The sequence below is a fragment of the Phoxinus phoxinus genome (genome assembly GCF_949152265.1).
Source record: "Phoxinus phoxinus genome assembly, chromosome: 5".
In the NCBI taxonomy this organism is placed as follows: Eukaryota; Metazoa; Chordata; class Actinopteri; order Cypriniformes; family Leuciscidae; genus Phoxinus; species Phoxinus phoxinus.
The window spans coordinates 8,679,779-8,694,882 of NC_136880.1; the positions used below are offsets into that span (position 1 = coordinate 8,679,779).

At 43.2% G+C, this 15,104-nt stretch overlaps 1 protein-coding gene across 1 annotated transcript; it reads right to left on the minus strand.

Annotated features, from left to right (window-relative positions):
• Positions 1 to 8,291: 8,291 nt before the first annotated feature.
• Positions 8,292 to 13,763, minus strand: LOC306998926 (membrane-spanning 4-domains subfamily A member 8-like; the record flags this gene model as incomplete). Its single annotated transcript, XM_079613324.1, has 5 exons — positions 13,016 to 13,763; positions 12,646 to 12,765; positions 12,507 to 12,563; positions 8,852 to 8,968; positions 8,292 to 8,396 (listed from the first exon to the last, which is right to left on the minus strand). Exons 1-5 carry the CDS (start codon positions 13,067 to 13,069, stop codon positions 8,292 to 8,294), a joined length of 453 nt encoding a protein of 150 aa, XP_079469450.1. The 5' UTR covers positions 13,070 to 13,763.
• Between the last annotated feature and the right edge of the window lie 1,341 nt (positions 13,764 to 15,104).

Genomic DNA, 15,104 nt, shown 5'->3' on the forward strand with positions numbered 1-15,104 from the left:
AAGCCAGTATGTTTGGAAGATCTGCTGCTTGAAGCACTGTCATCCACTTTTTAGCGGTGTCTGAATGCTGCCACTGGTCTTGTTCTCTCAGCTTCACCAAAATGGAGTTGGTAGTGACACACTCATCGTAAAGTGCATCCATGTTGATTTGCAGCTTCTGAACAAGGTTTAGTTTCACTGCAACCTTCTCCATATCACCAAAGTAAATTTTCTCAGACCGGAGAGACAAAGGCTGCAGGTGAAAAAGACAGTTGTCCTCAGTGAAGTCAAACCACTTTTTGATGTACCTGATGGCAGTGCTGAGGAAGGCTTTGAACTCCTTTTTGGCAGTGTTTGCATCAGATGGGGGAAGACGCTGGAGCTTCAGTTTTGTCAAATATCCATAGAACTCATCATCTCTCCTCTGAATCAAGTTGTCCATGAAAGACTTCATGATGGCATACAAATCAACAGATGTTGTGGCATCTTTTTCAAGATTCTTCACCACCTCTTCAAAGAGTGAGAGAATATTATTGCAAAAGAGAAGATAAACCTCAACAACACATCCTTCCTCTTGCAGCTCTTCTGCATCCATGTTGAGCTTCAGCAAAATCCTCAGGTGCCTTGGACAGTCATCTCCAAGGCTAATTAAGTACGACCAGAGGCGTGCCAAGGTTGAGGGGGGCCCCAGGCAAAATTAATCAATGGGGCCCTTCTAATATATATTTTTGTAAATATATATTTTTTACCTAGAGATATAATTATACAGCATAAAAAAGTAGTCAAAACATATCTAACAGAACATGAATTGTTTATTGTTTACAACATTAAAGTACTTAATTAAGAAAGGAATTTAAGTAATGCTCCTATAAAGAAATATAGCCTATTGTTAGGATCATAATTTTATATTTTATTAGGGGCCAAGCACTGAAGGTGCGGGCACCTATTGTATCTGTTCCCGTTCTTATTCTTCTTTTTAGGGGCCAAGCACTGAAAGTGCGGAGGCACCTATTGTTTCTGTTCCCGTTCCTATTATTATTATTCTTCCTTCTTCTTCCGCCATTGAAGTCTATGGCAGCCCTATGAACCGCTTGCGGGAAAGTTGATTTTATTTGACATTCTGATAGAGGACAGTCCCAACATTAAATACACCAATTTTGGTGTCTCCAACTCATTCCCTCTAGCGCCACCAACAGTCCAAAGTTTCACTCATGTCTTTGCTGATAACTTTTGAACTGTAAGGGCTAGAATCAAAATTCTTTTTTCCTCTGATTCCTGAGCTCACGACGATTCGATTGCACCCTATGACGTCATTTTCCGTCATAATAGTTTTCCCGCCATTTTGAATTTTCCAAAAAACCTACTTTTTCGAACTCCTCCTAGGCCGTTGCTCCGAATTTCACGAAAATTGAACCAGATCAACTCCAGACCATGACGACAAAAAGTTATGGAATTCAAGTTGATTCGAATTACCGTTCTCGAATACCGCGCAAATAAATTTTACGTAGCGCTTGCAAAAACAGACGTAAGGCCGTATCTCCACAACGCTTTATCGGATTCAGACCAAATTTGGTACATGTCATCACAAGCATGACCTGAGGCTACATGCTGCGTTTCGGCGCAGCGCCACCTACTGGTCCGGAGATATGAAGAATTTATATTTTTGCTTATAACTTCTGAACGGTTTGTCCAAAAATCACAAAAGTGGTCTCGTTAGATTCAGGGCATCGTGCTGAGTCGACTGATATCCAATTTTCCCATATCGGCCATTTTGGCTGTCGGCCATTTTGAATTATGTGCTAAAATGCTGTATTTTATGAACGCATGAACGTATCGTTACGAAACTCAGTATGGGTCATCAGTACAACGCCCTAAAAGTACTCAAAAATGTATGAGACAGCGCCACCTTTTGGTCAAAAGTTATAATGAAATTTCCAAAAATGCTAATAACTTTTGAATAAATTTGCCTATAGTAATGACACTGATCTCAATAGATTCCTTGGGTTATGCTGAAAACATAGATACCAATTTTGCCATAGTCAATCAAAGTTCCTGTCCGCCATCTTTATTTTCTTTTAAAACCTACTTTTTCGAACTCCTCCTAGACCGAACGTCCGATTTTCACCAAAATCGGATCGTGTCATCTCCAGACTGTGCCGAGTAAAAGTTATGGATTTCGTGTCGATAGACAAAACCGTTTTCGTATACCGCAGTGGCAAAGTTGAGGCATGATGCCAAAATGACTATTCAGGCTTTATATCTGCAATGCCTTGACATATTGACACCAAACTTTGTATGTGTCATTGTCACTTCACTCTGACCACATCACATCAGTTTCGTAACTGCGCCACCTATTGGTCGAAAGTGATAATCATATTTTTAGTTATTGTATGTGATTTTTCAACCATTTTGCCAAAATTCATCTTCAAATGTCTTTAATTGCTCCTTGCTGCAGTGGGTCTCACACTCCCAGCCACTTTGGCATGTCTTGTCGTCTTGCTTGCGCTTGGCCCCGGTGATTGCTGCTTGCAGCTATATTTCTTTTTCTTTTTCTTCTTCCGACTGGGCGTCTATGGCAGCCTATAGAACCGTTTGCGGGAAACTTATACAAATTGGCACAGTGATAGAGGACAGCCTGAACTATCACCATAGCAAATTTGGAGTCTCCAACTCATTCCCTCTAGCGCCACCAGCTGTCCAAAGTTTCACTCATGTTTATGCTAATAACTTTTAAAACCACAAGGGCTAGAAACAAAATTCTTTTTTCCTCTGATTCCTGAGCTCACGACGATTCGATTGCACCCTATGACGTCATTTTCCGTCATAATAGTTTTCCCGCCATTTTGAATTTTCCGAAAAACCTACTTTTTCGAACTCCTCCTAGGCCGTTGCTCCGAATTTCACGAAAATTGAACCAGATCATCTCCAGACCATGTCGACAAAAAGTTATGGAAATCAAGTTGATTCGAATAACCGTTCTCGAATACCGCGCAAATAAATTTTACGTAGCGCTTGCGAAAACAGACGTAAGGCTGTATCTCCACAACGCTTTATCGGATTCAGACCAAATTTGGTACATGTCATCACAAGCATGACCTGAGGCTACATGCTGCGTTTCGGCGCAGCGCCACCTACTGGTCCGGAGATATGAAGAATTTATGTTTTTGCTTATAACTTCTGAACGGGTTGTCCAAAAATCACAAAAGTGGTCTCGTTAGATTCAGGGCGTCATACTGAGTTGACTGATATACAATTTTCCCATATCGGCCATTTTGGCTGTCGGCCATTTTGAATTATGTGCTAAAATGCTGTATTTTATGAACGCATGAAGGTATCGTTACGAAACTCAGTATGGGTCATCAGTACAAGGCCCTAAAGGTACTCAAAAGATTATGAGACAGCGCCACCTTTTGGTCAAAAGTTATAATGAAATTTCCAAAAATGCTAATAACTTTTGAATAAATTTGCCTATAGTAATGACACTGATCTCAATAGATTCCTTGGGTTATGCTGAAAACATAGATACCAATTTTGCCATAGTCGGTCAAACTTCCTGTCCGCCATCTTTATTTTCTTTTAAAACCTACTTTTTCGAACTCCTCCTAGACCGAACGTCTGATTTTCACCAAAATCGGATCGTGTCATCTCCAGACCGTGCCGAGTAAAAGTTATGGATTTCGTGTCGATAGACAAAACCGTTTTCGTATACCGCAGGAGCAAAGTTGAGGCATGATGCCAAAATGACTATTCAGGCTTTATATCTGCAATGCCTTGACAGATTGACACCAAACTTTGTATGTGTCATTGTCACTTCACTCTGACCACATCACATCAGTTTCGTAATTGCGCCACCTATTGGTCGAAAGTGATAATCATATTTTTAGTTAATGTATGTGATTTTTCAACCATTTTGCCAAAATATATCTTCAAATGTCTTTAATTGCTCCTTGCTGCAGTTTGTCTCACACTTTCAGCCATGTAGGCATATCTCGTCGTCTGCTTTTGCGCTTGGCCCCGTAATGGCTGCTTGCAGCTATATTTAGGGGCCAAGCACTGAAGGTGCGGGCACCTATTGTATCTGTTCCCGTACCAAAAATAATTCTTCTTCTTCTTCCGCTCTGGGAGTCTATGGCAGCCCATAGAACCGATCGCGGGAAAGTTGTAATGGTTTGACATTCGGATAGAGGACAGTCCCAACATTAAATACACCAATTTTGGTGTGTCTAAGTCATTCCCTCTAGCGCCACCAACTGTCCAAAGTTTCACTCATGTTTATTCTAATAACTTTTGAACCACAAGGGCTAGAAACAAAATTATTTTTTCCTCTGATTCCTGACCTCGTGACGATTCGATTGCACCCAATGACGTCATTTTGCGCCATGAAAAGTTTTCCGCCATTTTGAATTTTCAGAAAAAGCTACTTTTTCGAACTCCTCCTAGGCCGTTGCTCCAATTTCCATGAAAATTTAATCAGATCATCTACAGACCATGCCGACAAAAAGTTATGGAATTCAAGTTGATTCGCTTAGCAATTTTCGAAAAAACCCACAAACAAATTTTACGTAGCGCTTGCGAAAACAGACGTAAGGCTGTATCTCCGCAACGCTTTGTTGGATTCAGACCAAATTTGCCACATGTCATCACAAGCATGACTTGAGGCTACATGCTGCGTTTCGGCGCAGCGCCACCTACTGGTCCGGAGATATGAAAAATGGCTATTTTTGCTTATAACTTCTGAACAGTTTGCCCAAAAATCACAAAAGTGGTCTCGTTAGATTCAGAGCGTCGTGCTGAGTTGACTGATATCCAATTTTCCCATATCGGCCATTTTGGCTGTCGGCCATTTTGAATTATGTGCTAAAATGCTGTATTTTATGAACGCATGAACGTATCGTTACGAAACTCAGTATGGGTCATCAGTACAAGGCCCTAAAGGTACTCAAAAGATTATGAGACAGCGCCACCTTTTGGTCAAAAGTTATAATGAAATTTCCAAAAATGCTAATAACTTTTGAATAAATTTGCCTATAGTAATGACACTGATCTCAATAGATTCCTTGGGTTATGCTGAAAACATTGATACCAATTTCTTCATAGTCAGTCAAACTTCCTGTCCGCCATCTTTATTTTCTTTTAAAACCTACTTTTTCGAACTCCTCCTAGACCGAACGTCCGATTTTCACCAAAATTGGATCGTGTCATCTCCAGACCGTGCCGAGTAAAAGTTATGGATTTCGTGTTGATAGACAAAACCGTTTTCGTATACCGCAGTGGCAAAGTTTAGGGCATGATGCCAAAATGACTATTCAGGCTTTATATCTGCAATGCCTTGACATATTGACACCAAACTTTGTATGTGTCATTGTCACTTCACTCTGACCACATCACATCAGTTTCGTAACTGCGCCACCTATTGGTCGAAAGTGATAATCATATTTTTAGTTAATGTATCAACCATTGTGCCAAAATTCATCTTTAAATGTCTTCAATTGCTCCTTGCTGCAGCGGGTCTCACACTCCCAGCCACTTTGGCATGTCTTGTCGTCTTGCTTGCGCTTGGCCCCGTAATGGCTGCTTGCAGCTATATTTATTATTGTTATTAGGGGCCAAGCACTGAAAGTGCGGAGGCACCTATTGTTTTTGTTGGCGTTCTTATTATTATTCTTCCGTTTCTTCTTCTTCTTCCGCCATTGAAGTCTATGGCAGCCCTATGAACCGCTTGCGGGAAAGTTGATTTTATTTGACATTCTGATAGAGGACAGTCCCAACATTAAATACACCAATTTTGGTGTCTCCAACTCATTCCCTCTAGCGCCACCAACAGTCCAAAGTTTCACTCATGTCTATGCTGATAACTTTTGAACCGTAAGGGCTAGAATCAAAATTCTTTTTTCCTCTGATTCCTGAGCTCACGACGATTCGATTGCACCCTATGACGTCATTTTCCGTCATAATAGTTTTCCCGCCATTTTGAATTTTCCAAAAAACCTACTTTTTCGAACTCCTCCTAGGCCGTTGCTCCGAATTTCACGAAAATTGAACCAGATCAACTCCAGACCATGACGACAAAAAGTTATGGAATTCAAGTTGATTCGAATTACCGTTCTCGAATACCGCGCAAATAAATTTTACGTAGCGCTTGCAAAAACAGACGTAAGGCCGTATCTCCACAACGCTTTATCGGATTCAGACCAAATTTGGTACATGTCATCACAAGCATGACCTGAGGCTACATGCTGCGTTTCGGCGCAGCGCCACCTACTGGTCCGGAGATATGAAGAATTTATATTTTTGCTTATAACTTCTGAACGGTTTGTCCAAAAATCACAAAAGTGGTCTCGTTAGATTCAGGGCATCGTGCTGAGTCGACTGATATCCAATTTTCCCATATCGGCCATTTTGGCTGTCGGCCATTTTGAATTATGTGCTAAAATGCTGTATTTTATGAACGCATGAACGTATCGTTACGAAACTCAGTATGGGTCATCAGTACAACGCCCTAAAAGTACTCAAAAATGTATGAGACAGCGCCACCTTTTGGTCAAAAGTTATAATGAAATTTCCAAAAATGCTAATAACTTTTGAATAAATTTGCCTATAGTAATGACACTGATCTCAATAGATTCCTTGGGTTATGCTGAAAACATAGATACCAATTTTGCCATAGTCAATCAAAGTTCCTGTCCGCCATCTTTATTTTCTTTTAAAACCTACTTTTTCGAACTCCTCCTAGACCGAACGTCCGATTTTCACCAAAATCGGATCGTGTCATCTCCAGACTGTGCCGAGTAAAAGTTATGGATTTCGTGTCGATAGACAAAACCGTTTTCGTATACCGCAGTGGCAAAGTTGAGGCATGATGCCAAAATGACTATTCAGGCTTTATATCTGCAATGCCTTGACATATTGACACCAAACTTTGTATGTGTCATTGTCACTTCACTCTGACCACATCACATCAGTTTCGTAACTGCGCCACCTATTGGTCGAAAGTGATAATCATATTTTTAGTTATTGTATGTGATTTTTCAACCATTTTGCCAAAATTCATCTTCAAATGTCTTTAATTGCTCCTTGCTGCAGTGGGTCTCACACTCCCAGCCACTTTGGCATGTCTTGTCATCTTGCTTGCGCTTGGCCCCGGTGATTGCTGCTTGCAGCTATATTTATTATTATGTTTGATTAATAATGATAAAAAGTGAGGAGTTGTAGTGGCGATTTCATGATATTCACTGATCTTTAGTAAAATATAGATGATTCAAGAATGTCACATGTGTGTCTCTCACTTGTAGTGAGAGAAGATGATGTTTATGTACCTGGGGAGGCAGAAGGGAGAGACACTCCAGAGAACAGACGAACAAGGACCTCTGACCTAGATGTCAGAAGGCCATTTGGTGAAGGAGGGCTTAGGAGTTGGCTCTAGTGACGAATCGAAACTAGTGTTATGGCTTCTTTGTCTATGGAAACCTACTGGATGGAAAACTACTGGGAGGATGGCTCTGGGGGGGGAGAAGACCTTGAAACTTAGATAAAAGGTGGTTCAGTCTGTCTGGGGGTGTGTCACTCTTCTGCACAGGGTAACAACTGTGTATTAGACTGCTCCTATTCGTGCAAGAATAAATACTTCTATTTTATCATTTGACTCTGAGTCTCCCTTACGCAGTGATGTTTGTTTGATGAATTTTTGCCACAACATGTGTTAACCCTGAAATGTTTAATTTCGAGAGAGACCCGGCGCGCGCAGTGCAGGGAGACTAAATACACTAAAATAAAAGAGATCCAGCGCGAGAGAGAAGCAAAGAAAAACGCATGATCTTAATTTATGTTGCTTTGAACTATTTTCGTTTTGCAGACTAGCTACTGTTTTAATTGTTTATTTAGCTGCAATTTATTTGGCAATACAGATTTAAAATGTCACAAGAATAAGATTCTGTTTCTTACTTAGAAAATAAACTCTAACTCGATGCAACCCTGTTTTAAATAAATAAACTGACCGACACTTTATTTAAACCTTGAAATGTCCAGGATCTGTTTTTAAAAATGTCTTCCTTTGCTATGGCGGGTATCAATGTCAGTCATCTCAATTTCGTGAATGATTCACAAAACAATAATTTAGCAGATTAAAGCTTCATCATTTTCATTTTCGGACGCGATCGGCTGACAATCTTCCTTCATCAGTTTTGTCGTCTGTGCAGCGGCTCTACTGGAATGCAGCAAATTTATGTTGTAATGTGCCATCGATAATTAAACAAAAGGCTTGACTTTAATAAACAGTTACCTATCTAAGCATCAAGAATGGTAAAACATGAACACTATCGGCCAACAGCATGTAGGCTACAATGAGATTCGATCTTGCATCGCTTGAAGCTCCGTGAAGCTCGTGCTGTTGCGCTGACCACTGCGCTATCGTCGGACCGCTGTTAAGATAACGTCTTATGCTGTTACAAAGCCTCATTGATGTAGCCTAATATTTTTCTATTGTTCTATTTAACATTATTGTTGAAATGTTTTCATTATTTATTAAATTTAATTTCAGTCTTGTGATTATGAATTCGTTTAACTACATGTTTCACTTGAATTGATCTGTTACCACATCAATCACTCTCAATGAGCCGCGGCAGATTACGCAATAGAGAGAATAAACTGACACTTTTCAAAGTCTGCGATTGTAGCGCCTCTTAGCGGTCAAAGGCAACAAATACACACCCGCAATTTAACCACCGCGGGAACGGCGGGATAAAGTATTATTCTGGTTGAGTACCATCTGTATGAAGTCGCCACTCTGCCTCGGTTATAAGTGTAACGTGTAACAAATAAACAAAAAACAAATGAAGACATATTACACATGAATACAAAATATGAACTGTAATACCTCAGCATATAAACTTGGATCCGTCATTGATATTACTCCTAAATGTATGGACATCAGAAGAATGGCGAGTCCTGCAGTTATAGCACTGAACACATTTATTCCAAAAGAGGCTTTGACCTATACAAAGAAGACAGAATGTACTAGTTTCAGACACTGTGTTACGATGCGGCAAGGACGAAGCTGAGAGAGAATCCACATGCACGCACTACTTTATTTAACAAACAACAGAACACTCAGGAAAGGAACAAGAAACAGCTACAAGCTACAGCAAACAACAACCAACAACTGAAACACAGAGGTATAAATACACAGACAAACAAGCTAAACAAGATAACAAGGGGGCGTGGCTAATCAGAAACACATGGGAACAATGATCAGACAATTAACAAGACACATGGCAAACAGGGAATCACATGACAGACAACAAGGAACAAAACCCACACCGTGACATAGCCCCTCCCCTATTGGCGGCACCTGACGCCCATAAGGGATAAAAAACAAAGATAAAAAAACAAAATATGAAAGTTCAGGTGGGCGGTGACGCGGAGGCGGACTCGGGGGAGGGATGGAGGGCTAGGCCCGTGGAACGGAAGAGGGCCTGGAGATTGAGGCTGGACAGACGGCCAGGGCGGAGCAGGACCCTCGGGCGGCCACGGCGGTGAAGACCCCTCGGGCGGCCACGGCGGTGAAGACCCCTCGGGCGGCCACGGCGGTGAAGACCCCTCGGGCGGCCACGGCGGTGAAGACCCCTCGGGCGGCCACGGCGGTGAAGACCCCTCGGGCGGCCACGGCGGTGAAGACCCCTCGGGCGGCCACGGCGGTGAAGACCCCTCGGGCGGCCACGGCGGTGAAGACCCCTCGGGCGGCCACGGCGGTGAAGACCCCTCGGGCGGCCACGGCGGTGAAGACCCCTCGGGCGGCCACGGCGGTGAAGACCCCTCTGGCGGCCACGGCGGTGAAGACCCCTCGGGCGGCCACGGCGGTGAAGACCCCTCGGGCGGCCACGGCGGTGAAGACCCCTCGGGCGGCCACGGCGGTGAAAACCCCTCGGGCGGCCACGGCGGTGAAGACCCCTCGGGCGGCCACGGCGGTGAAAACCCCTCGGGCGGCCACGGCGGTGAAGACCCCTTGGGTGACACCGGCTCAGGAACAGCGACAGACACCGGCTCAGGAACAGCGACAGACACCGGCTCAGGAACAGCGACAGACACCGGCTCAGGAACAGCGACAGACACCGGCTCAGGAACAGCGACAGACACCGGCTCAGGAACAGCGACAGACACCGGCTCAGGAACAGACGTTGGCTCCGGCTCGGCGGCGGCCATCTTGTGCGCAGACACTGGCTCGGCGGCGGCCATCTTGTGCGCAGACACTGGCTCGGCGGGCATGACACTTTCAGTATCAGGCTCGGCTGGACTGGCGTGAAGTGCAGGCTCGGCTGGACTGGCGTGAAGGGCAGGCTCTAGTTCGGCAGACGTGACTTGAAGCATCTCAGGCTGGACGTGAATCATCTCTGGCTGGGCAGGGCTGACGTGGAGCTCAGGCTCGGCAGGGCTGACGTGGAGCTCAGGCTTAGGAACAGACGCGGTCTCAGGAACAGAAAAAAGCTCAGGAAGCGTGGAGGCGGCCATCTTTGCCATAGACGATCTCTCAGATGACGTGGCAGCGGCCATCCTGGGAAGGAGAATCAGGCGTGGCCGCCTTCTTGGCTGAAGACTCCCCAAAGCTGCTGCTGGATTCATCGTTTGGTCGGTCGTTCTGTTACGATGCGGCAAGGACGAAGCTGAGAGAGAATCCACATGCACGCACTACTTTATTTAACAAACAACAGAACACTCAGGAAAGGAACAAGAAACAGCTACAAGCTACAGCAAACAACGACCGACAACCAACAACTGAAACACAGAGGTATAAATACACAGACAAACAAGCTAAACAAGATAACAAGGGGGCGTGGCTAATCAGAAACACATGGGAACAATGATCAGACAATTAACAAGACACATGGCAAACAGGGAATCACATGACAGACAACAAGGAACAAAACCCACACCGTGACACACTGAGGGGGTATAACATTATTAAACAACATATGCGTCTGCGTGTGTGTGTGTGTGTGTGTGTGTGTGTGTGTGTGTGTGTGTGTGTGTGTGTGTGTGTGTGGGCCATAACTTAACGAGTTAAGAGTGGTACCTAGGGGAGCGCGGGGCACAACCTAACGCGGGGCTAAATGTAACACGGACCTTGTACGTAGTTACTCAGGGTCAGACGCTCAACACAACGACGTCAGACGTTGTGTTTACGCTCTTTTTCTCTCGCTGCCAGAAGACGGTCTCCCGTGGATTTGTGAAAAGTTTTGGTAATATTTTGTGAAGATACGGGACAAAGAGTGTTTTGACACCATCTAAGTATTTTTTTTCATCATACATATTTTTCTGTTTCTGAGTTGTGTGTGTACGTCACCAAATCTAACTTTATATTGCCTTAATCACTGTCTTGTTGGCTAAAACATGGCACCATTTTGAAACATGTCAGCAACTCCTAGCAACTGTTAGCTAGGTTTAAAATATTTTTTACACAGCGGGGTTAGTTGTAACACAGTGTTACAACTAAGCCGCCAAGTGTTCACAATATTGTAGGCTATGGGATTTGTTTACTATATTGATCACTTGTTTATTTATTAAAAATATTGCCTGTTTTCATGTAATAAACACTTTAAAATGTGATTTTAAGCTTGTTTTTATTATTATTACTGTTACTATTAATAATAATAATAATTTTGCATGCAAAACTGTTCAGCCCTTTTACTATATCTCTATCCATGATATTGATCCATAATAGAAGGATGATTGGATGAGGGATGGATGTATGGATATCTATCTATACAGATGTACAAACAATATCAAACTATACAGATAAAATAGTACTGAATTATGTGTATTACACACAAGTGTTACAACTAACCCTTCTGTCTGTTACAACTAACCCCGCATATGGGGTAAGTTGTAACATTTGCACTTCTGTCACTTTCAGTGCAACTGTACGAAAATGGAAGGTCCTAGAAAAAAACTTTAAGTGTTCATTTGTAGCAGAGATGTGTATGTTTCTTGTGTAAAAGAAAAATTAATCTAACCTAATTATTTTTTAAATAATTGAGCCAAAACCAAAATGCGTTAGGTTGTGCCCCGCTCTCCCCTATACTTATTAGTTGTGTGCCAGTAAAGGTTCCTTAGTTTTGCTATCCTTTTGTGGGCAATTGAAAGCTATTGTATCACTTACAGGAAATTTTATTTTCTAGATTTCTTTTGTATTTACTCATACTGGACCCCACAAAGAAAAACGCTCGAAATGTATTACCAACACTTGAAAATTGTGACACAGTGTCTCTTATATAACAGTTAATTTATTTTCTAAATCAAATTTACTTCTAAATTATATATTATTATTATTAATGATATATATATATATATATATATATATATATATATATATATATATATATATTCAGTTACAAATATCACAAGTCCAGTTTCTCCACCTTGTCCTTTTACAGTCTAAAGCTATAATGTGCTAATCTTTGCTAGTAAATGATATCTTAATTTAGGCCCACATTATAAACATTGTGACAAATAACGAGTTAATAAGTGATATGTACCACAGAAGGATGAAGTTTATTCTGCGCAGCAACAGACAGAGATCCAGCACTGATGAACTGAGAGAAACAAGACATTTCACACTTCATTCTGGACATTAAAAAGAGAGGCAAAAAAGGAAAAGCATTAAGAGAAACTCACAATGCAAGACCCCCAGTAGGTGATGCCACTATAGACCAGAATAGCAGGGTAATTGTAGTCAATGATGGTGAGTAGAACACCAAGAAAGAAGACCACCACTCCAATCATTACCTGGACAGTCTAAGGGCAGATACAGGTCAGGTGTTGCATTCATTATGGCATAACATACATGTGTGCATGAATGCAGTGATCTAGAAGAAATACTCAGAAAATTGCTAAAACTATGTATTATTATAATTTATGTGGTATTGAGTAAATGCATTAGCCCCAATGCCTTTGGTTGTAATTTCAAAAATCCTTTAAGAACTGTATTTAGATTTTGTCCTTCGGTCTCATGTCCATCAACACAAATAACGTTTTCTTGTGTCACCTTTAATCTGACGACTGTAACTTTGTCTGTTGAGATGACCTCGCCGGTTTCCATTTTAGGAGAAGCTCTGGATTCCACCTGTAATCAGCATGTTCACATCACTCTTGTCTTGTTCAAGTTCAATAAGAAATGTGAGCACAGTACTTTGCATAGGAGAAATTATGACTATTTAAAAGATTACAAAACTATCTGTGCTTCGCATAGCTAAATACCTTTTTGACAAGGATGCCTTTGTCCAAACAAATCACAAATAATTTAAAAGCAGTTTTGGGTACCAGACGATAAACGAGCAACAACGTACACAAAAACAATCACTGGTGTGGAAGTTTTTCATTGTTGTACTAAAAAACTGTAAGCAATCTAAAAAAACAAAAGAATTGTTATTTGATAAATGGTTTTACCTAAAATGAGACTTGTTGATATCTAGTCGCTCTTTTGATGAATCTTTGTGTGTGGACTCTGAAGAACACAGAAGGAGGGACTGCTTTCCTCTTAAAATACAACACGCTTTACATATAAGTGAAAAATAAACTACAATAACTTATGGCCATTGATGAAGGACAAAATATCTGTGTTTCCCTTTCGTTGTCACTTCGAGTTACGTCGAATGACGACGAATGGGGTTCGCTTAGAAGCCTATCCTCTTCGAACAGTAATAAAACGAGCCAATGGCAAGCAAATGCCATGGGTCTGCTGAATTTGCATAGCGTAACTCCGCCCCACCATGTGGGTATAAAGGAAGTGAGCTGGCAACATGCAGATATGTTTTCGCTTTCGGAGCCAAGAGCATTCTTCACTCCACAAGCCATTCTGAGATCATCTCTCTTCACTCTTCGAGACGAGCTACTCTTCAGAAGTGTTGGTGTGACGGCGAATTCCAGCGAGCTTCATATTGCCTGCCGATCTGCGCAGTGGTCTGCCAGTTGTGTGTCTCTCCCTGGGCGCTTCAACACTGCTGTTTGAGTTTTATCTCTCTAAAAGAGCTGCACGCGGCGCGTCTTTTTAAAGACGGTTCGCCCGTGTGTTTCTGGGTGCGATACACAGATTAAATCAGCTGATGGGCACGGACGCTGTCTGATGTGTTTGGGCAAACGCACAGACAGCGTTCGTGGATGCGTCATGTTCTCATTGCGGGGACATGACCATCGCAATGTAACGATCGAGACTCGATGACCTCCTCGAGAGAGAGTCCCCTCATCCACACCCCGATCTATTCTCTCCGCAAGAGGGAATACTTCGGCTGGTGGCCAGGGTGATCAGAGGCTGCTGTGTGGAACCAACCCGACGATCTATCCTCGGTCCACACACTCCTCTTCACATTGCAACCCGTGTGGTATCCGGATGAGATCGCTGACCAGTCCCGGCCAGAGGTTGGTCCAGCATTTCATTCGATGCCCTGGCAGATGAAATCTTGTCTATCGCCGCATCACAAGGTGGGCGTGAGTACGCTGGAGAAGACTCGGCTGTGCTTCCTCCTCCGGGTGTGCCAGCATTGCCCGAGTCTGAACCAGAACTCTGCCATGCTTCCCCGGGCAGTCGCGAGCATTTGGGCTTGTGTGGAACCCTCCGCCATGTCCCAAGTGCTTAAGGCTGATGATCGGTTTTTGGGGACGCACCGGCACACGTCGGCCCGCCCCCAATTCCTTTCTTCCTGGACGTGCATGAAGAGGTCATGAGATTGCTCAGCGGCCTCTTCCGCCTTCTCTGCGCTCGATGAGGTCGCGGCCAGTGGGTACACTGGGGTTCCCCCTATGGAGTGTTCTGTGGCAACACAACTGTGTCCCCACAGCGCCTCCACTGGCGTGGCGGCCCTAAGCACCCACCCACCCCAAAGCATGTAGGTTTTTTGTCTACTCCGGTGGCAGAGATCTATAGAGCTGCGGGGCTGGCTGCCACCTCGCTGCATGCTTTGCCCATCCTTCAGGTCTACCAGGCCAAGGGTGCTCATTGCTAATGCACGAGGGTAGGGCTGGTCCAGGGCTCTTGCAAGAGCTGCGTGCCGCCACCGACCTCGCTCTATGGGCGACGAAGGTGACCACACGCTCCCTGGGTCAGGTGATGTCCACATATGTGGTCCAGAGACAAAAAC